General features: G+C 41.0%; 1 protein-coding gene across 4 annotated transcripts in view; it reads left to right on the top strand.

Moving 5' to 3' along the window:
* Positions 1 to 22492, top strand: part of rptor (regulatory associated protein of MTOR, complex 1) — a 215254-nt gene that overhangs the window by 6000 nt on the left and 186762 nt on the right. For all 4 annotated transcript variants that reach the window (XM_080879217.1, XM_080879214.1, XM_080879215.1 and 1 more), the window contains exon 3: positions 21154 to 21256. In XM_080879217.1, the coding sequence (XP_080735343.1) occupies positions 21154 to 21256 (103 nt within the window). The remainder of the gene's footprint in view (positions 1 to 21153; positions 21257 to 22492) is intronic.

Here is a 22492-nt window from a genome sequence, read left to right as displayed (position 1 = left end):
GGTAAAAAGTGTTACAGTGGGAGGATCTCTACAGAGCCAGCGTTTTGTTATGGCCTTCTTCGCAGAAGCCAAGAGAACTTTCAGAAGGTAAACATCATCTGCAACTAAATCGTCTGTAAAATACCCCAGATACAATGAGGTAAATGTACAGGACACGTGGAATCCCAACACCTCTGTAATTATCTTTATAACTTCCGTCCAGAAGGGTCGTATGAGTGGGCAGGACCAGAATATATGACCGTAATCAGCCATGACTTCCCCACAATTCCTCCAGCAAAACGCAGGTGTAGCACTGAATTTAGACTTCTGTTTAGGCGTTATGAAATAGCGTATAATGTTCTTCCAGCAGAAGTCCCGCCACATGTTGGAGTTAGTCGTGGTAAACTGTGTCTCCCAGATCCGTGCCCACCCATCTTCTGTAAACACAATGTCCATTTCTTTTTCCCATTTCTGCTTTATGTAAATCGTTGAGTGCCCTTTGAGCTTAGTCAGACATTTATACAGTTTACTTATCAAGGCTCTGTTACTCCCAGAGTCATAAGCATCAATGAAAATATTAACAATCGAGAAGTCTCCACGGACACAGCTCTTCAGTCTTTTGCCAATATAGTCACGGAGTTGCAAGTATCGAAAAAAGTCTTGTTTCCCGAGATCGTAAGTCTTGCATAGGGTATCAAAAGCCATAATTTTAGATTTTACAATAACCAAACACCCAGCAGTGATTCCATGCCACACCCATTGTTTAAATCTACTATCGTGGGAAGCAGGTAGAAAATCAGGGTCATACGCTGGCCACCTCAGAAGTTTTATCTCTTCCTGGAGTTGCGCCTGCTTGACCACTCCCCTCCATATTTTTAATGTAAAAGTGACCCAGTGGCTGGGCGTCAAGGTATCGTCCAAATCAGAAGCCGCGTGACCAAGTCTAGACTGGATTGGCGTGTCTGAGAGAGACATCTCAATAGTCTTCCACCTCGCACAAAAAGATGGATTACACCAACACACCAAGGACCTCAGCTGAGCAGATAAGTAGTAATTCCTTAATGAAGGTAGAGCCAAGCCCCCTTTGTCTTTCGGCAACTGCAAAGTAGAGAACTTCACCCGTGGTCTTTTGTTAAGCCAAATGAATCTCGAAATCTGCTTATTCCATTCCCTGAATTGCTTCTCTGGAATTTGAATAGGTAAAGCAAGAAAAAGATAGAGTAGTTTGGGGAGAATATTCATTTTAATTATCTGTATCCTGTTGCCAAGGTCGAGAGGGAGCAAGGCCCAAATGTTGAGATCGCTATATATTTCTCTATTAATACGACTGTAATTAATATCGTACAGTTGTGTCAGATCTCTAGGCAGAAACACTCCCAAATATTTGATAGCAGTTGCCTCCCAATTAAACTTGAATTTTGCCAGTAGTGTCTGGTCCGGAGAAAAATTAAATGACAGAACTTGAGTTTTTTTGACATTAAGGACATACCCTGAATACAGGCCATATGTTTCCAACATCCCCATTAATACTGGTATACCTGAGCTGGGATCCATGATTGTCACCAAGACATCATCTGCATATAAACACACCTTGTACTCGTCCCCTCCTATTACAATCCCTTTCAACGATGTTTCCTGACGTATAGCCTGGGCTAGAGGTTCGATAAACAAGTTGAAGAGGTAGGGGCTTGCTGGACACCCCTGTCTACATCCTCGTTCTAAAAAAATAGTATCGGAGAGGCTACCGTTAATTTTTATTCTGGCAGTAGGGAGAGAATAAAGAGCTTGGAAACATCTTATAAACTCGCTACAGAAACCAAATCTTTTCATCACTAGGAAGAGGAAGTCCCAATTCACTGAATCATATGCTTTTTCAGCATCTAAGCTAAGAATAATTGAGCTTTTTTTCTTATTATTAATGTGTTCGATGATGTGTAAAGCTCGTCTAATATTATCGTGGGTTTGTCTATTTTTCAAGAAACCCGTTTGGTCTTCATCAATCAAAGAAGGCATTACAGCATCCATTCTTCGCACCAAAATAGTTGTGTATAGTTTATAGTCTGAGTTCAGGACACTTATAGGCCTATAAGATTTGCAGTTTAGTCTATCCTGTCCCCCCTTTGGCAAAACCGATATGAAGGCCTCCTTCCAAGAGGGAGGTACCAGACCTCCTTTCAAAATGTAGTTAAAACTAGTTTCCAACAGGGGAAGAAGGCTTTCCCTCATGGTTTTGTACCATTCGGCAGGGAGCCCGTCGGTACCTGGTGATTTATTGGATTTAAGGCTGGAGATAGCTTTAATTATTTCTTCCCGAGATATTAAGGACGTTAACTTACTATTTGCTTCTCGACCAATCGTAGGCAGGTCTAAGGAATTCAAAAAGTCAGTCATCTTATTTACATCACCCTGAGTAGATTGACTATATAAGGATTTGTAATACTTTTCAAACGCTTTTTGAATTTTATCCAGGTCAGTTACAACATTGTTACCAACCGGGTCTCTAATCTTATAAATATTATTTTCAGCTTGCTGTTTTCTAATCCGCCACGCCAACTGCTTCGCCGCCTTAGGCCCCGCCTCATAATACCTCTGTTTCATGAACCTTATGTTTTTCTCTACTTCTTCGCTCAATATCTTATCTATCTCCTGCTTAATCTGTCTGATCTGGTGGGTTACTGTAGTATTTTTATCCTTTAGACCTGACTGTTCCAAGGCCATTAATCTATTCTGCAGTTGTAACAATTCTTGTGACTTTTTCTTTTTAATCATGGTCGACCACGCAATTATTTTACCTCTGAGGACAGCTTTGGCTGCATCCCATACAATACTGTGATTTGTCTCTCCATTATCATTGTCCTGCAGGTACAAGTTAAGATCGGCTGTCATTTGTTTCACAAAAGCGGGGTCATTTAACATACCGGTATTTAGTCTCCACAAAGTTGTCTTCCGTGTCCCGTCCAAATGTAACGTTATATAAAGTCCACTGTGGTCAGAGACATCTCTTGGACCTATTCTGCAATCTTTTATCCTGTGTAAATCCCTATTAAACATAAAACAGTAATCTATCCTCGAATACACTGAGTGTCGAGCAGAGTAAAAAGTGAATCCTGACGCTGACCCATGGATAGATCGCCACACGTCAATAAGCCCTAATTCCGTTAACATTCCTTTAACCCGTTTCCCTCCAGACGTGCTTTTCCTGTCCCTATTATTTGAGTCTAATCTGGGATTTAACAGTAAATTAAAATCTCCTGCACAAATAAGAGTTCCCACCGTTTCCTTAGAGATCAAATCAAATATCTTCTTAAAGAAGCTTGCGTTGCTTCCTGGGGGTGCATAGACATTTAATAGTGTGACCGTCTTATTCTCTATTCTACCTTTTACTAAAACAAACCGACCTTCCTTATCACTTATAGTAGATATATGTTCAAATTTTATTTTATTTGAGATAAGGATAGCTACTCCTCGTTTTTTCCCGGCCCTATACGATGAATAAAATGTATGTCTGAAACCCATCTTTTTAAATTTCTCATGTTCTGCATTATCTAGATGAGTTTCTTGCCAATATGCCAAGTCTACTGTCTCCTTTTTCAATTTGGCAATTAATTTGCTTCTTTTAATAGGGCTATTCAGGCCATTTACATTTAGTGACAGCATTTTATAGAAATTATAAGCCATCAAGTGGATATGTGGAATACAACATAATCAACCCAGACCTCAGAACATCACAACCAGAACTCACTGAACAGCAAACACACAAAACATTAACAGGAGCTTCCAATACAAAGGATATAACAGTATCCTTTGACATTGAGGGGACTGGCCACAGGGTGGGGCCCCTCATCCGACAAGAGGGGAGTGACCGACAAAAAAGCCAAAAAAGGGCAAAAAATAAACGAAACAGTCTCTTATCGCTACTAGACATAACGTGGTGGTTCTCTAACCATGTCCGTAGGCACCAACCTAAAGAAATATGAATTCTGAATGATACGAAAGTCAGTGTTCCTGCGGTTAGATTATCAAAACTCTACCGCCAGCTATCTCACCGTTGTCCCGCCATCAGCTGTTCACTCGTCTGCTGACACTTTTGCTTGCTCCCTCCGGAATGCTTGGAGTTTTTCCCGCACGTGCTGCTGGAAGCCGCCCCCGCAGTGTGCTGTCTGCGTTTCCCAAGGAAGTAGCTGCTTTATCGTGTCCTCTGTCATCCTGTTGGTTTGGTTCCCCAAGGTGATCTTACCCACGGCTATTCCCCGCTTTCTTAAATCCTCGGCAGCTTGGCTCGCGGTATTATATAGGACATTGCCTGACGCATAAAACACTCGCATCTTACTTAGTGGTGTCTGGAAATGGATCCCGTTGTCCTTCAAAGCCTTCTTAACTGGGATATATTCCCGTCTCCTTTTCTGCACTTCCAGAGAGTAGTCATGATCGAAATACACCCGTTTGTTTTGGATATGTACCCCTTTGTTCCACGCCGTGCGGAGAATCTCTTCTTTAACAGAGAACCGGAGGAAGCGCACTATTATTGAGCGTGGTGGGGCGTTCGGGGGTGGTTTCGGTCCCAACGCGCGGTGTGCGCGCTCAATGCCGAGAGCATGGTCCGGGCCGAAATCTTCGCCTAGGTGTTCTTTGATCAGATTTTCAACAAAGGTAGTCACCGACGAGCCCTCCGAGTTTTCCGGTACGCCGTAGATCCGGATGTTCTTGCGTCTAGCGCGGCCCTCCATATCGGACACCTTTTCCTGAAGCGCCCGTTGATTTTCCAACAGCTGCACAAGTGTATCCCTAACACCAATGTCCCAGCGTTCCGAGTCAGCCATGTTGTCCTCGACGTGCTTTAGCCGACCAGTCATCTCCTCCACCTGATCCGCCATCTCGTGTAATCTTTGATTCAATTCCTTAGAGAGTTCGGCCATTTGCTTCTTTACATCCTCCCGAAATTCCGTACCGAATGCTTTGAAGTCACTCTTCAATTCGGTTCGCAATGTAGCCATTTCGGCCACCAGTACGCTACTCACAGCATCCCGAAGCCAACCCAGACCTTCACCTCGGTCGCCATCTTGTCCCGATGCGAGGCTTGCCTCACTAGCCGCGGCGTCCTTCTCCATTTCACAGTCAAGAATGTTTCGTAGCCCGTATCCTCCCTTTTTAGATTTATCCCCACTCATTCTTGAGTCGAAAAATGGCAATGTAGCCCTAATACAGCTCTCGAGTCCGGGGAAACACACGGTTGGTGCCGGAGGTCACTCTCTATGCGGCCATGCGGTGCTACGAGCCACCGGAAGTCTCTGCACTCATTTATTTTTGAGAACCTTCTAAAGGCTCGAGCCATCTTTGGCTTTGCATGGAGTTTTTGTGTTCTTGGGCTTTTTTTTCTTGTTTCATACTACCAGTCTTCTAAAATCATTAGCAGCTGGCTCCATTTTGGATTCACATACAATTCTCTAATTTATTAAGTTGCACTATTAATCAATTAATTGACTTTTTTTTTTTATTAGTAAAGACCACAAAATATTCCCAGTACCTCTGGGGTTTTCAAAGTGTGCAGAGCCACAGAAGATGGGATGATTACCATCAGGTGAAAAATATGAAGTGGGGATGATTTAAAAACAGAATGATAATGCTGCTGTGCTAACCTTTAACAGGTTCTCCTTGAATTTTCTCAAATTGGGTGGATTACAGAGTACACACTTTTTTTGTTTTTGAAGTGGAGAGCCACTGAGTTTGATTGCAAGCTAAATGACACAATGGCTAAATATTTATTCTGGAACATCTGAATCTTTGATAATATTACTGAGTTAGTCATTTGCTTTGGTAAATTTTGTTGTTGAAAGGCAATTCTTTCACTCCAGGATTTCTTCAAAAACTTCCTTTCCTTAAATTCTCTCTTCCTTAAACACCTCATGTCACGACGCTGCCACCACTACACTGCAGGGATTTGACAGTTTGTGAGCTTTGCCCCGCTGCCTACCGTCCTTCCCAAAGAGACTTCTATTTTCTTTTGCATTTATATTAAAACATGTAATGGCATCAGGGCTTTAAATATTGTTTTGAATGATAGATAAACTGTCTCAAAGCAGCATGAAACTTGAGCTGTCATGCATGCACAGGAACTTTTCGCTTCCTACCTGTCATGCTTCACAATCCCTTGTTGAGCTGCAAGCAGTTTGACGTTAGACTGGTTGATGCAAACTTGTCCTCTTATAGTGTAACAGTTTCTTCGTAAACGCTGACGAAACCCTGCCCCGACTCGATAGCCTGTCTGTCACAGGAATGGCCTCATTGTGCTTGTTTTTAGGACTGGTTCAGGTTGTTGGGCATGAAGGCAGATCAGCATTAATTTTACAGCTAAACAGGATATGTACAGCATCATCAGCGGGTGGGTGAGAAGTTCATATCGACCCCTTTACACATCATTCTGGATACAGTGTTTAACAAACTTATTAGACTGCCTGTCATAAAAACAAGACGACAAATATTTTAGAAATCTGTCAAAAACTTGTGTAGAATCTAAAAAATATGGAAAATACATTTATACACCCAATTTCAGCCATCAGACTGCACTTTACAGAAGTCGCATTAGACGCATTAGTAGAAACAACACTTAATTTGATCCTATCTTGCCTGTCAGTTTCTGCATAAAGATGAAAAGGCCAAAGCTTCCAGTGTTAAAAATGAAAAATATTGAACTCTATTTTGTAGGGCTGCACGATTAATTGTTAGAAAATCGCGATCTCGATTCATACTTATGTGCGATCTCATTTCCAAATGACAACGATTTAAAAAAAAAAAAAAAAGGAAAAAAAAGAAAACGACGACGATTGTACCGCATTTTGATCCGGGACGTAATCTGCATGAAAACAAGCGCTCACTCTTCCTGCTCAACAAATGACAAGGGCGGAGCCTTATACCACGTGATACAGAAGCTGGCTGCTAAAATTAGCAGGGAAAAAACAACGGAGAGCACGTCAGGGATGACGAGAAAGTGACAGGAGAAAATCCGTCCCGGTCAACCACCCAAACATTAATAACGGGAACCTTATACAGCGCTTCCCTATACACGTCAAACTCCCGCAGGCACAAAGAAATTACGGAGGCTATTACTTATCACCTGACCAAAGATATGGCTCCCATCAACACTGTGCAAAACAAGGGATTTAGGAAAATGATCAACACCCTAGACAAACACTACACAGTGCCGTCCCGCAACTATTTTTCTATTGTTGCACTACCTGCTCTATACACGCAGCGTCGAGCAACGGTGGAGACGGAATTTCAAGCAGTACAACATTTTGCGGCAACAACAAAATGTGAGACATTTGTTGTTTTTATGTTTATTTATTGTTTTTATCTTCAGTCTCAACTGTTACGAAGTTGATGTGCAGTTAATAAGTGCAATAAATATTTATACTGGAAAAGAAAATCGTGAGAGAATCGTGATCTCAATTCTAAGCCAAAAAAGCGTGATTCTCATTTTATGCAAAATCGTGCAGCCCTACTATTTTGCTCATAATGCAATACACTGTTAACACAGTGTAGGGAGGTAGTTTGATTTTGTACTTGTGCATTTTTATTTTCCCTTGTGTTTTTTTTTATTACTGCTGATCAAAAGACAAAAGCAAAGCTACACCAGCTGGAAAGAGCTGGTTTCCCTGTCTTTCATGTAGTTTTCACATCTTATATCAAACCCAGAATGTGACTCGTCCTTCGACATGTCTGTGGACATCAGATTTTGGAGATACAAGTAAAGTGTGGCTTCATTTTTCACTGATTTTCCTCCATGATGGTGTGACAGCGTTTTAAAATTGTCAGCAATGAGTTTTTTGTTACTTTGTTGTAGTGACAAAAAATTGTTGTTGTAACATTTAGTCAAAGCAGAATATTGAATTGTTGTAGCAACTTTTCAAAAAAAAAAAAAAGGCCTGAGGTTTTTTTTTTTTTTTCTTTTCCCCGTCTAAGATTCTAATGGACTTATCGGGCAGTTTAGCGACCTTTTTGTTTTGGATTTACACATGGCTCAAGGCAATCTTTTCTTTTTTTCAGGACTCTGATCACCAAATTAAATGTGTTTTCTAGGAATTCATTATTATATGGCAGGGAGTATGGGAGTAATGCTTGGTTTTTATAGCTTTGTGGTTTGTATTGGTTGGTACACACGTTTCTCTGACTATTGATCACACACATACGATTCAATTAAATATGTCTCCTTTCTTTCCCTGCTGGTTTCCAGACATGGTGCGTTTTTCAGCTTAACGATAATGAAATCAATGTCATCAATATCCAAGCTCATAACAATAATAATAATAATGTGGAAACAAGACAGGTGGGCTGTGCTGGTTTTACTTCTGCTTCATTAGTTGAATTCAATCAATGCGTGCAGTTCATTAGGGAGCATATAGACTTTTAGCTACCGAGCCATGAAAACAGAATGTATTTGCAAGGTGCTAAAAAGAATTGCACGCTAACGATTTTACGTTGATTAAAACAGCGACTTTGCTTAAATATCTGCAAATTCCATTAAACTGCTAGCTCCAAATTAAATACCAGTTGGTTAACAACGTCCCGACTTGTCAGGAGCAGAATATTAACGCTGTCAGGAAAGAACAGAAGTTTTGTTTTTTTTGATGAGGTTACACTCTTTTTTTTGACACTTCCAAGAAATTCAAAAACAGTATTGCATTGATATGAGTGCATCTCCATTCCACCATCTTGTGTTTCCTCTTTATGTTACTGTAATTAGTGCAGAGATAATGGTGATGTTTTCATTTGCCATGAAGACTGATGAACTGTATCAGTCATTCTCTTGTGGTTGAGATGGATGTAGAAGGTTTGGCAAGTAAACAGTGTGATGTGGGATATTGTCTTGGCTTTCTGTCTGGTAGGAAATAGCATCAGCCTTGTTCAATAGAACTAATGTCAAAATACCAAATAAGTTTATTAAACTATGCCAAAATCTTTTTTAGTGCTCTGAGTGCTGAAATAGAGTAGAAAAGCGCTACATAAGCACCAGATCACTTTTTACACATAAATGCAGCTATCCGGTCTTTAAGTGATGATATGATGAATCCTGCTTCCGGGTCCAAACTACTCTGCGTTTAATAAGGTTGTTGTGATTTTAACTTGTTTCAATGCTTTGTGTCTTGTTCTATTTAATCTCAACTCAGTGATCCCGCAGTGTTCGTTTGACTTTAGGACCTGAAGCGTAGTTTGGGCCCAGACACGGCTAGTGACGTCAGTAGGGATGGGTACCGGTATCCAGTGCCGTTATGGCAAACAGTAGTAACCAGAAAAGCAGCGCACATTTTGGTGCTTTATTTCGGTGCTTTTTTTCCTGAGATGTCATACACTTTGGATTCTAGCCAATCATTTTACCTTTGCAAGGATAGTAGGTGGGCCCAGGTATGTACGTTCTTTTAGAGCAGAGCTACAGATTAAAAATGCCCAAAGCGAAGCGGTCAAAAGTCTGGCTGTACTTCACAGCAAAAGATGCAAACTCAGCAGCCTGCAACAAGAAGAAGAAAGAAGAAGAAAGTGTACTTTATTGGTCCCCGTGGGGAAAATCCCTCTCTGCATTTAACCCATTCACTCAGTGAAGCAGTGGGCAGCCACTGGGCGCCCGGGGAGCAGTGTGTAGGGACGGTACCTTGCTCAGGGGTACCTCAGGGGAATCGAACCCCCGACCTTCCGATCATGGGGCCACCACTCTACCTACTGAGCTATCCCTGCCCTAGTGCTTTAAGGTGATACCGTGCAAAAGAGGTAACACCTCGAATCTGATGAAACACCTGGTGACGTATAGCATTTTGTTAAAAGCCGAGAAATTCGCCCTACTTGATAGCTTGCTGCGAGACCTCACATCGAGCACATCTACTGCGGGTGGGTTGCCTGTTATCGGACCCGGAGTTAGCAACATCCCCCAAAAACCCAAAGAGTAGAGTCCTGGCCCCTAGCCCTGCCAGTGTAGCAGAAATGATGAGGATGATGATGGCAGCAGCAGCCATTCTTCTCTGCGTGAGTAGCTTAATGTTGTTCGTGTGTAATTTACGTTGAGTAGGCTAACCACGTTATTACATTAATGCACGTAAGGTGAACTAGCAAACACCGTCGTAGTTACATGCGGCTGTCTTCTTGTTTGATGGCAGATACTCCCTTCACCCTGGCCAAAAAGGCTAAAATGACCAAAGAAAAAGTGGAAAACAGCTAAAAATGAGAGGTTTTTGGACAAAGTTTGTATTTTTTCCATTGTTTAAGCACTGCTTCCAGCCAAGAGTGATGCCATAAATCCCCTATAGCTGCAAAAAAGGCTAACATTGTTATCTTTTTACAAAAAAAAGCTAAAAATGAGAGGTTTTTGGACAAAGTGTGTGTGACAGTTGTTTTTTTTCCTACGTTTCCAGCTATTTCTTTAGCTTCTATTTTTCAACCTGGCTCAAAGTGCAAATAAAACATGACAAGAGAAACCCCACTAATGACTAGACACACACATGTAATTGGAGACGGCCATTTACAACATTAGCATAGGGTACTAGACAGGGTGGACCTTGGGCAGGTTGTCGGTATTTCAGAGGGCGACTTGGTGATTGTTTAAATGGTCCGACTTTGTCCTAACGGGCAACTTAACTTTTCCAATCTCATACTTTCACTATTTGACCGTAATCTCTGTAAATAGATGTCTCCATATGAATATGTAGTCCCAATTCTATTGGTCAATCATGTTTGCCACAGTACTGGTTGCATTGACATATGTCATGTAGGTGAAAAATGTCTAGCAACACACCACCAACCAAAAATGTTATAAAATGGCAAATTGTGTGAAGTAAATGTTATTGTCAAATGTGGATTGTGAAGGTCAATGCGAAATTTTTTGTGTGACTTTCTTTGTGACTGTTAGGAAAAGAACTCCATAATTTACATTATAACTAGCATCTACACATGTGGTGTTCTTCAAGCTGTGTAAACGGGATGACGGCTCGGTTATCGGGTCTCCAACTGTCTGTGTCCGCAACAGAGTAGAATCGAGGCCTTACTCTTTCTATTTGGTTCTATTCACTCGGTGTGAAACCTAGCCCTGTTTAGATGATCACAAAGCTGATATACTGGCAGGAATGGAAGAAATGTGCACATGAAGCCAACACTGTTGCCTCACAGCGGGAATGTCCTCTTTTTGAATCTATCAATTGGCCGTGTGGAGTTTGCATGTTCTCCCTATGTCTCTGCGAGTTCCCTGCAGGTACTCCGGCTTCTTCTCACAGTCCAGAGACACACAGTTAGTGGGATTAGGTTAATTGGTGATTCTAACTTGGCTGTAGGTGTGAATGGTTGTCTCTCTGTGTTAGCCCTGTGAAAAACTCGCAATCTGTCCAGCGTGTACCCTGCCTCTTGTCCTCTGGCAGCTGGAATAAGCTCCAACCCCCCCTGCGACACTGAATTGAATAAGTGGAAGAAAATGGATTGATGGCACATGAAGCTCTTCCTCAATAGCTCTCAGTAGCTCGCTCTCTTTTGAGTTTTTATGGCAGCTATGCTGGTTTCTCCTGGTCCTATACTGTCTTATCCTTTCCATAAACTGCTGCTTTCTCGGCCCCAGTCAAGTCATTCAGTGACAGTGAGGGGAAATAAAACGACAACTTCTAAAGAGTGTTTAGATGCTTTTCTATTATCTCTCACTGTGCAGCATTGTTGAAATTTGCTTGCCATTTTGGAGTGAGTGGGAACATGCCAAAGGATGGCACTTTCTAGATGTTATTGCCAGAGGTGCACCTTTTGAACAAAATCCATTTTGTCTGTGCTTGTGAGTAGGTTTTCATTTTGGCCTTGCATTTATGTGTTCAGTTCATTCATATGCTGAAATATATCTAGCATTTGTGCCGGCCTTTGCACACCACTCATAACTTGAAACAGCTTTGCATCATCGCACCCGTCATCAGTCAAAAACGCTGTTGGTCAAACACAAGTCGGTACTTTGCTGCGCCACAGCCAGTTCATAAGGAGCAACAAGTGTGCAAATCATCAAACACAGACACTCGCCTCGTGGGGCAAGATCCAGCACTGGATCTCTTTCTCTCTGCTAACGAAGCCTTTGCTATGTCGTCCACGACTGCTCATACAGACGTTCTCCATGCTCAAGACATTCTGATATGAGCTGATATTTTTTTGTTTTTGAGATTTGGCTTCAAATTCGCTACTAAGCAGCTTGCTTTTAGAGCTCTGGGAGACCTTTTCTCATTTAAGTTACCTGTTTCTTAGTGTTTTCTTTGAAGTTGAAGAAAATAGTCCTCGTTTTTGTTTTGAAGTAGCAGATGTTTAGCTTACAGATTGCATTTAAGCTTTTCTCTGCACACTAAGCATAACAGAGTTGGTGCAGCTGGATCTCCAGTGAAAGGAAACCCAGACAAACAACGCTCGCTGGATTGCCTCGAGCTCACAGTTTTTGCTTTGATTGGACCACCACTCATGCCAGACACTTCACCTGTATTATCAATTTGTCCGGCCCCAGTTGGGAGTCTTCATTTTTTCTTTTTCAAATATTTATCCATTGTTGTTATGTCTCATCACTGTCTGTTGTCTTAATTCAACAAATTCATTATTGCGCTACATGCTGCTTCACACGAACATCAAAGAGTATTTTATTATTCTGCCAGTCACTGCATCAAAGACACAGATGCTCAACAATGGCCGATTATTTGCAGTAATTAAATAATCATTTTATAGACTAATTAAGTGACGTGAAATAATTTCCCATGGCACACCTGACGATCTGTCATGGTGCCACAGATAAAAAGCACAGGCTTAGATAACAAAGAATTAACCTTTTTTATAGGTTGTATAAGTTATTGTGCGTTTATAAAATAGGTAACTTTTTCACTAATGACGGTGACGATGATAATAGAGGTGCAGTTTACCACTAGCTTACTATTAGCTTGTAGAGTCAGGCAAGCATCCACTGGTGGTTCACCTGTTCACCTGAGCGCTCCTACATCTGCAAAAAGGCCTTGATGTCTTTAAAGACTGTTGTATAGAGATGAATGTAATGTTGTAGAGATGAAGCCACCCGTGAGTAACTTTAGAATCACGATGGAAATATCGGGCAGCTGAGCGGCGTGATTTCCCACTAGAGTTTCTTTTGTGTTGTGCTTTATTGTCGTCTACAATGAAAATGCAGCTGTGGAAAACTATAAAACTTCACTGAACAACACAGTCTTTGTCCGCCTCTACCAGCCATGTATGGGTCCATTTCCTTTTTGTCTCCTTGCTTCCCGTTTACAGTAATTCATAACATAGTAAACACTCTTTCCTCCATTTTAATGTACCTGCCACATTTGCAACTTTTTGATCTCCAAAACGTAGTCTTTATATTTAAAAAGCAGATCAATGTGTAGTGACGTTTGGCCTTTTTCTGGATTTTAAGATTAAGCGTCCAATATCTGACCTGTTGCTGCTATGGCACACGATCAATGCGCTCCACCATCTTAATAACCTTAATTTATGGCGGGCCTAACAAATGGATTAATCAGGGTCCATTGATCGACATAGCAGGTGGTGCTCGGGGCTGTATGGGAGTCTTAAAGGGCCTGGATAGAAATGGCAGGAAAATCCCCCGGAGTCACGTGTAGTTAATGAGAGCAGGACAGCAACCACTTATATCTACAGAGCTGAAACAGGAAGACATGAACACACACTGAGCTGCACGTACAGACTTTATCTCCCTCCCACTCCCTCTTCTGTTTCACCCCTTTTTATTTATCCCACTAAAAGAGCAGACTGTACAAAGGAAAGAATTAACTACTTAATTCTTCTCTCACTTCTCCATGATATTATTGGAAATCCACGAGGGCCAGTATGCCTTTATTATCTAATTTTGGTTGAGTTTTTCACTCAGATTAGTGCTAACAAGCAAATTAACAGCCCACTGCCACCTATCTGATGATAAACGAACCACTTGTTCAGGGTCAAAAGGTTATTTTCCTTTTTCACAGTCGGAGAGGCTCTGCCAATCCTTGCTCTCTTTGAACCTTAGTCAGCCTGAACTCTGAAGAATATATATACTCTCTCACATGCCCCGTGCCACATACCCATGTGTGTGTATGCGTATATGTATATACTGAAGCACCTAATAATACCTTAATATTACTTCCAGACAAATAAGACCTTTGAAATATAGTCCAGATCAAAGTGTAACAGACACTCAAGTTTGTGTTTGTACACAGTTTGCATTCAACATAACAGTTTAAAATCAATGATTATTGATGATTCATTCCTTCACAAGTAAACATGTTAGAAGAGCACGGCCTGGTTTAATCACCAACAAGGTTGTTTATTGAAGTTCATTTAAGAACATTATTACTACGTGGAGTGTAAACTCTTTGAAAATACTTGACCTCATTTTTTGATCAATATGAATTTGTGCGATGTTTACTGAATAAAGGTCATTCTTAAATGCAAATCTAGCTCCCAATATATGATCACCTGTCAGTCGATGACTGTTGATAATCCACTGATGGAGCTCAGGAGATGAGCACACATTAAAAACAATAAACAAACAAAATGAATGAATGCCTATTTATATAGTTTGTTGTGTTCTATATCTCTGTGTGTAATGTCTTTGACTGTAAATAAAAGACTATGTAGGGACAAATTACCAGCTAATGCTATGTATGTATATATTTTTGCACAGCAAGCCATATTATTTGTCAGATAACTAAAAATATTTCAGCTGAGTAACCAAACTCCCAACAGCTACATCTTTCACTCAAAGAGGCCATGACCTGCTATAATGGCCTTAATACAACTCGACTTACAACTTGTTTCAAAGGCGTTGATTGGCAGTATTTTTGCTTGTTATATTTTAATTTTTACTTTTTAGGTACCAGTCTGTTAATATATCTGCTGTAAAGTTGGCATTTTTCTGTGAGCTTTGACTTTTTTCCCCCTTTTGAGCCTTTGAAGGAACTGCAAATTCTGCACTTTCATGTTTGTCCCCGTGGTCTCCATTCAGCAAATAACCAACATTAAGGGAATGAGGACACCTCGATATTTCACAGTTTAAAATAAGTTACTTTCACTTTATTTATGCCAGTAGTAATTACACAATTAGGCCTGAAAGCCCCACCACCACCACCCCAAGGCTAGGAACTCATTTACACAAGCCACATGAAGATTGACACCATTATATCTGATGGCCAACCAGAAAAACCAAATTGATGCAGGAGTACTGGTCTTTGTTTTCACTGTGCATTGGATAATAAGTGGAATAAACAAGCAGATAAATCAGTAGAAATAATTTGGCGCACATCTGCGTACTGTCACACTCAAATGCCATGTTGTATCGCAGTGTTGAGCTGGAACAGAAAGAAACGCTGTCCCTCATTCATCTCCATTATTCTCATGCAAATTTGTATTGAATGGATTATAAATTATCTGCGTGGGAAGCTGAATGGAAACAAATAATTTCATCAGGGCTGTTTACACTATGATCTTAATTATATGCATTTTTGCAGTTTTCCTGAACTGACAAGGCTGATGCTTTTCTTTGGCGTTTGTTAGTTGGTGGTGTGGAAAAAAAAATTACCTTAAAGTTTTCTCAGCAGTTTTCTTTGACATTTTACCTGCTATAACAGAAACATCTTTTTACCTCTCTCCGGACTTTGGATTAATGTCTCTAAAGTGTGCTGCCATTTCAGCTGTTGTATTTTAAAAAGGGCAAATCTGATCTGGGTCTTCCCAGTTGAGCTGGCATCTTTGTGGCGTGTTTTATGTCCTTTCCCAGGCCGTTGTTGTAGGTGTTTTGCAGGACTGCCAGAGAATACCTACACTTGCTGCACATTAGCTGATAAATCACCTTGTTTTGGCAGTCGGACTCCAGCCGCTTTTAGTCGTCTATATTTATTCAAATGGCAGATGCACTTGTGTATCACATAAGGAGATCACAGTTTTTTGTTGTGCTAACAGAGTAAAATTACTCCCAGCAGAAGAAATAACTGCATGCTTCTTATCTTTAAGTGATTTAGATGAAAAGATATGAAGGTTTGGACAAGATAATCGGAAACCCGACATAATAAATGTATAGCTTTCCAAATGCCCGAGTTTTCATTGACTTTTCTGCAATTTGAGTCCTGAGCTGTGTGTCAGGGGACATTACGCTTGAAGGAAAGCCACCATCCTTCTTTGAAAGATGAAGGACGTAAAAAATCTTTATAGAGTGCATCCCAAGAAACCACACCATGGTCTAGATGTGGTGACAAGGGAGGTAATGGCATACTTTAAGCCCCTTTGATGCGATATCATTGGATTTAAAGATGCATTTATAAATGCACACGAAAGAACTTTTCAGCTTTGGACTCTCCAAGTACTTTAATTTGCCAAGTACTCACTAGCACCACTACAGTACAGTGACGTTGGAGTACCTTTAATCGTGCGTGTAGCTCATTTTTTTTGGAGAAGCAGCTGAACGATATCAGTGAGTGCCACAGTCGAAACCTGGCCAACAAGCCTGCTGGACGGGAAAGCCAAGTTGGAAATAAATGGTCTGTGAACAAGCTACAAGTGACTGTCAAAATAAGATCAAGGAGATTGTTTGTCTCTAATATCTGGCTCGCCTGCAAAAGTGAAGTCTAAAAGCTGAGCTGCATTCATGTAAAGAGACAAACTTGATTTGTTTTTTGTTTTTGTTGTTAATTTCATTGATTTGACCTCATTAGGTTTAAATCCTTCCAGTCTTATTTTCAGTGTCAGGGAATGTCACGCCACTGTGAGCAATGCAATGTCTGTAATGGAGCTGTCATCTTAGTTTAGTTCTGCACAGCAACTGGATGACTACTCTGTGAATACTGTTGTGTAGCCAAGCAGAAAACTTCTATATCACTTCGCATTTGTGGGACCTAGTGTGGGTTGAGGAGCTCGGGTAGAAATGAATGAAGTGAAGCGAAACTGAGCTCATCTGTGTGTAAGGAGGAGCGCACCTGTTGAGCTTGTCCTGCTGAGTCCCACTATCACAACAGTGTTTTGTTCTGCCAGTGGGAACGCACAGGCCACCTTAATTATTTTCACAACAGCTCTCTTAACCCTGCTCAGTTATGTACAGACAGAGATGGTATCTTATCGCTTGCTGTCAAAGGTGACTTAGAAATATCCCGCTGACCCTACATGGTGTTGTACGTGAGCACGCAGTCATTCAGCGATGCCATTCAGTGCACATAAACAAGTGTCCCACTGCCTAAGCTGTGGAAAATCAACAGGAATGACTTTGACCTCGAACAACAAGCATCCCGTCTGAATGTGGAGACACAGTACGTAAAATGCCACTGCATATCTGTCCAAACCAAGGAAATGATAGGATTTTGATTGCAGGCCATGCTTCATGTGAACCAGTAACAAACGAAAAAATCCCTTTCAGACTCACGCCAAAAAGGGTCGTAAACAAGAGAAAAGGGAAAAAAAAACGTGCACAAAGCTGGGCGGAGGTTTTAACACTCTTATTGCACCACAAAGACTGTCATGGTTAAAGCAGCACAGTGATGCACATAGCGGCACGTCTTAAACCGTTACTATTGACGGTGATGAGGACTCTGATGGAAATGTGCCGATCGGTGGTTCGATCCCAGGCTGCCTCCTGGCTGCATGCCAAATATCCTTGGGCAAGATACTAACCTCATGTCTGCCTACTGGTGGTGGTCAGAGGGCCCGGTGGTGGCGCCAGTGTCCGGCAGCCTCGCCTCTGTCAGTGCGCCCCAGTGCAGCTGTGGCTACAATGTAGCTGCCATCACCAGTGAGTGAATGTGTGTGTGAATGGGTGAATGACTGAATGTAGTGTAAAGTGCTTTGGGGTCCTTAGGGACTAGAAAAGTGCTATACAAATGCAGGCCATTTACCATTTTACCAATATGCCTGTCTGGCAATTAACAATCGTACCTCTGTAATTGTGTACATAGTTATGCACTACACTAGAATTTTCTAACCCTGTAGAAATTCACAACGCATGAAATACTCACTACAAAAACACTGATGCACATACATGTGCTTTTTGAGCTTCCAATTGGACTTTCCACTGTTTATCTCAATTTCACTCCAACTCAAAGCTGTCAGAAAACTGTAGTTTATTTATAACAGTTTGTGATGCATAAAGTGTGAAAAAGATCCAGCAGACCTCTGGGCTATGAGGGGAAAACTCCCGCGCTGGGATCCTAGCTGGCCAGTCATCGAGCCCCCCTCAGTAATGCTCGTGAATTTTCTGGATTTAGCCTGCGGCGATAATGCTGTGTGGCTGCAATCCATCAATGGCTCCTTGTAAACCTAGTAGAGTTTTATCACTAGTTTAATCATTTATGAACATGATACAAGTGACTTTTTCACTGCAATAATTCACAGAACAGACAAAAGAACCACAGAAAATATATATTGAGAAATATAATCTGTTGTTTTTCATATTAATAAAGAAGATTTAGGAAACATAAAAAAGCGAAGACATTCGGCTTTAGCTGGGTTATTGGATGCTAAATCACAAATAAGCCTTAATAAATCTGTAGAGAAAGTAGTAGCAGTCAGCTGTCATCAATTGGAAAACAGTGGTAAAACATAAAGAATTAAAGTCTTATGAAAAGAATTGAAGAGTAAATTGGAGACAAACTTTCTGTTTCGCACAACTGATCACATAATTAATAAAAAAAGTGGTTGTGGACATCAAAGCTTTGCAACCACTAAATTTTACTTCACACAGTTTGACCTGATTTCAGGCACAGAGCTGCTGTGAGGGAACCCTGCAGGTAGCTAACCTCCAGGTAATTGGAGCCAAGATGACACACAAGGCCTTATGAAGTTCAAGCGCCGTCTGTTTCAGAGCAAACACCCCCCCGGCTTCGATTCACAGAGCGGCGTGATGATGAAACCGTGACTCGACGCAGGTTAAGCAAAACCATCAACAAACACTTGACCTGCTGGGCGGTTTCAGTGACAGAGGCAGGTCGGCTTGTGGAGCAGAAATCTCGAGACTGAACTAGAAAATAAAACTCAAAGAATAATTAGCCACTACAATGTGCTCCAGAGACACTGCTTGCATTTTAAATGCAAAACGTGAAAAGATAAGTTCTCACATAGCTGTGTTTGCACACCACAAGACTTAGAGGGTGGGAAATTATTGATTTGACAAGGTAAAATATAAATAATGTATACAGTATGATTTTTAAAGTTTAAATATGAATTCTGGGAACTAATGGGAGTCTGTTTTTTTAAAAAAATGGTTCCTACTTTTACTTTAAGAAATGTAGGTCACACTGAGTGTTACAAAAATCGGTTTGTTTTGTCTCAAATTTACCAGAATAATGACTGAAAGGAGAATTTTATCTTACTTTCCCCAAAATAAACACAATTATACAGGAGCGAGTTGAATATTTTATTTTAAACCTCATGCTGTAATATTAAATGTAAGAATACAGTTTGAGCTGTGTGGCCAATAGCTCGTCGCTTATGCCGCCGTGCAGTTTTTGTTATTCTTCAGCTCTGTGCAAATGTCACATTTAGTCATTTGAAATGATTTAGCACCATTTCAAATGACTGTTTTTACATTTGCAGTTGTGAAAAATATTTTGTTTCGCCCATTAAAGGTTTGGTAATAGTCAGTAAAATTACTATTCTTCCTGTGCAGCTGCATAAATTTTATCTGGTGTCAGATAGTGGTGTTATAGGTTTTTTTTGGCATTTATAAGAGTTTAGGCGGCTGATCATTCTGTCTTTATCTGTCAGAATCCTTTGAGGTCAACTCTTTGTGTCAGTGTCTTCATTCAAGCTCATTAGAGCTACAGGATCGAACCACAGGATGTCACAAAGCTTGATGTCTGCTGTGGCACACAAAAGACACTCTGAGGTACTGACAGGGAGGAACGAGTGACTGCCTACTGCTGGTGAAATGTTTAATTTGCCTTGTTGGAAGCATCTCCTGCCTGATCAAGCTGATGTGTCAGGTCCTGCCACATAACCCCTGGCTCATGGTTGTTCTGCTTTGATGGCCTGTTTGTTTTTGTTCCCCGTTTTCTTTTCTTTCTTTTCTTTTTTGGTGTTCCCTACCAGTGGTGGTGTCAGTTTCTTTGATGCAAGTCTTCTGGCTTAATTTAATATATTTGTTCTACTACAGGCCAATGCTCAGTGAGACTTTTATTGGGATTTATAAACATGTCCAATGCATATTTTGTTTTTCGCAAAACAAAATATGCATTTTCAATCACATGACTCACCCTCTTTCTACAGTAATACAAATAATTAAATAAATAATAAAACGAATAATTAAATGGAAAACTACAGAGAATAGAATCGATGGAGAAGATAATAGTTGGGGTACTATCAGTTATATACTGTATTTATAGGCAAAGCGGGGAAGTAGTTTCACCCTGTAACAGCGCTCAGTAGTGGGCTCTACTGTGTTCTCTCTTACATTAAATATATATAGTGTTCAAAATTCATGCCTGCAGTGTGACCTGTGTGCTGACACACCTCTGAGGTCACAGGTTAGATTCCTTAAAGCAGCGGTCCCCAACCCCCGGGCCTCGGACCGGTACCGGTCCGTAAGTCATTTGGTACCGGGCCGCGAGAGTTGAGGCTCAGGTGTGAAATGTATAGTTTTCAGGGTTTTTATTGGTTTTCAGCGTTATTTTGTTATCGTTTTTATCGTTTACTCGGTTTTCCTGGGTCTTTTCACGTGTGTTATGAATAAATCTTCTTTTTTTCGGTACCGGTACTAGTTTTATTTTGTTGTATTTATCTGTGACACCTTAAAGGCCGGTCCATGAAAATATTGTCGGGCATAAACCGGTCTGTGGCGCAAAAAAGGTTGGGGACCACTGCCTTAAAGGTGTGGCACCAACATTAGCTTCAGACTTGGGAATTTCTGGACCAGATGCAGAGAGTGCCAAAGGAAAGAGTATATCTCTTCTCTCAGTAACTGCTGTTAGGTTCCCCCTGGGTGAGATACTTGACCTTCACCGCTCCAGTGGAGCTTCATTGGCCTGCAGCAGCAGATTGTGGTGTACCGGGATAAAACTCCCAGGATGTACTGGAATACAAGTCTGGGTGCTCATGGCATTTTCTCTCATGAATAAAGATTTAATGGTGTTAAAAATAATCCACCAGCCTGTTTTGATTTGTGTATTGATGTGTGAGGATTGAATTGTGTTCTGCGTCTGCCCCCAGATGAAGACTGTGAGCGTGGCGCTGGTGCTGTGCCTCAACGTGGGAGTGGACCCACCTGATGTGGTCAAGACCTCCCCCTGCGCCAGACTGGAGTGCTGGATAGGTGAGTCCACGCAGACACCAAACAAATCAAAGAGACTCATAATGAGATTTATTGAGCTTAAATGACACGCGTGTATTTCACTAAAGGCTCTCACACTGTCCTGCTTCTCTTGTTGGTGTGAAAATAAACAGATATTTCTCAGGCATTTGTTTTCCTCAGTGTGAATGCTGTCAATGATTTTTGGACACACTTTAGATAATGTGGATCAAAAACTAAAATGTGAACAAGCGGATATCATACACACACTAATGCATTCATTATCTCTTTACAGGGATTGTTGCGTTATCCATATTTGCTACAGATAAGTTATTATAAGTGGTTTAAATTTTAATTTTAATTTAGTGCAGCTGTGATTTTTCTGCTCATAAAGATGATATTTTACGACCACCTCTGTACCCTTAATGACGAGTGTTTACACCTCAGTTTATTATTACAGATGTGGTCTGACACCCATTAGAATATCTTCTGGCGTTTTCCAGGACTATCCATAGTACGCTGATCGGCCTCACTAACTTTTGATGTGCACCCAGTCATCTTATTCTGGAAGCAGGCCTGAAATATGACAGTAACAAGGGTTACCTTAGAAGACATCTGAAGGGAAATGTGTGGAGAGAAAAGAGTGGACAGTAGAGAAATGTCATAAAATTGAGAGGAGAGATATGGAGAAAAATATTAGTTTTCAGTACAAAATACCTGGAGCGTTTTCTCTCAGGAACACGTTTTAGAGAGCTGCCGAGCGCTGAGGTGAAAACCTGTGAAAGTTATTCAAATTGGTAAGCTGACAGGGTTACAGTTGGTTTTACACGTGCCATTTTATTAAAACTGCTAAAAAAAAGTTGCATCGCGACTGTGGCTGCCTCAGCCTCTGTCCTCGCTTCATGTCAAAGCTGCAGGTTTTTGTGATTTGAAGCTGCAGACGGGCTGAAGCTTGCTCTTCGCTTACAAAATTTGAGCAATGCAACACTCTTGCAGAGTTGTGTGTGGAGGGGTTTGATAGTGCTTTTTTTGTTATTGTTTTTAGAAACACTGCCCTCCCTAAGGTTTTGTGTTCTCCCTATATCCAGTATAGCCTCTCTGCACTTCATCAGTGGCATTATGGTCAAGAAAACAAAAAAAAACAAGACATGCACGGACTCATCGATCAGTTTCTCGACAGTTGTGATTTCATTTTTAACTGTGTACTGTTTACATCTGGCTTCAGCCAGCTTTCTGGATTATTGAAAACGACAATATTAC

This window comes from Rhamphochromis sp. 'chilingali' (assembly GCF_963969265.1).
Source record: "Rhamphochromis sp. 'chilingali' genome assembly, chromosome: 4".
In the NCBI taxonomy this organism is placed as follows: domain Eukaryota; kingdom Metazoa; phylum Chordata; class Actinopteri; order Cichliformes; family Cichlidae; genus Rhamphochromis; species Rhamphochromis sp. 'chilingali'.
This window is presented reverse-complemented; position numbering and strand designations above follow the sequence as displayed.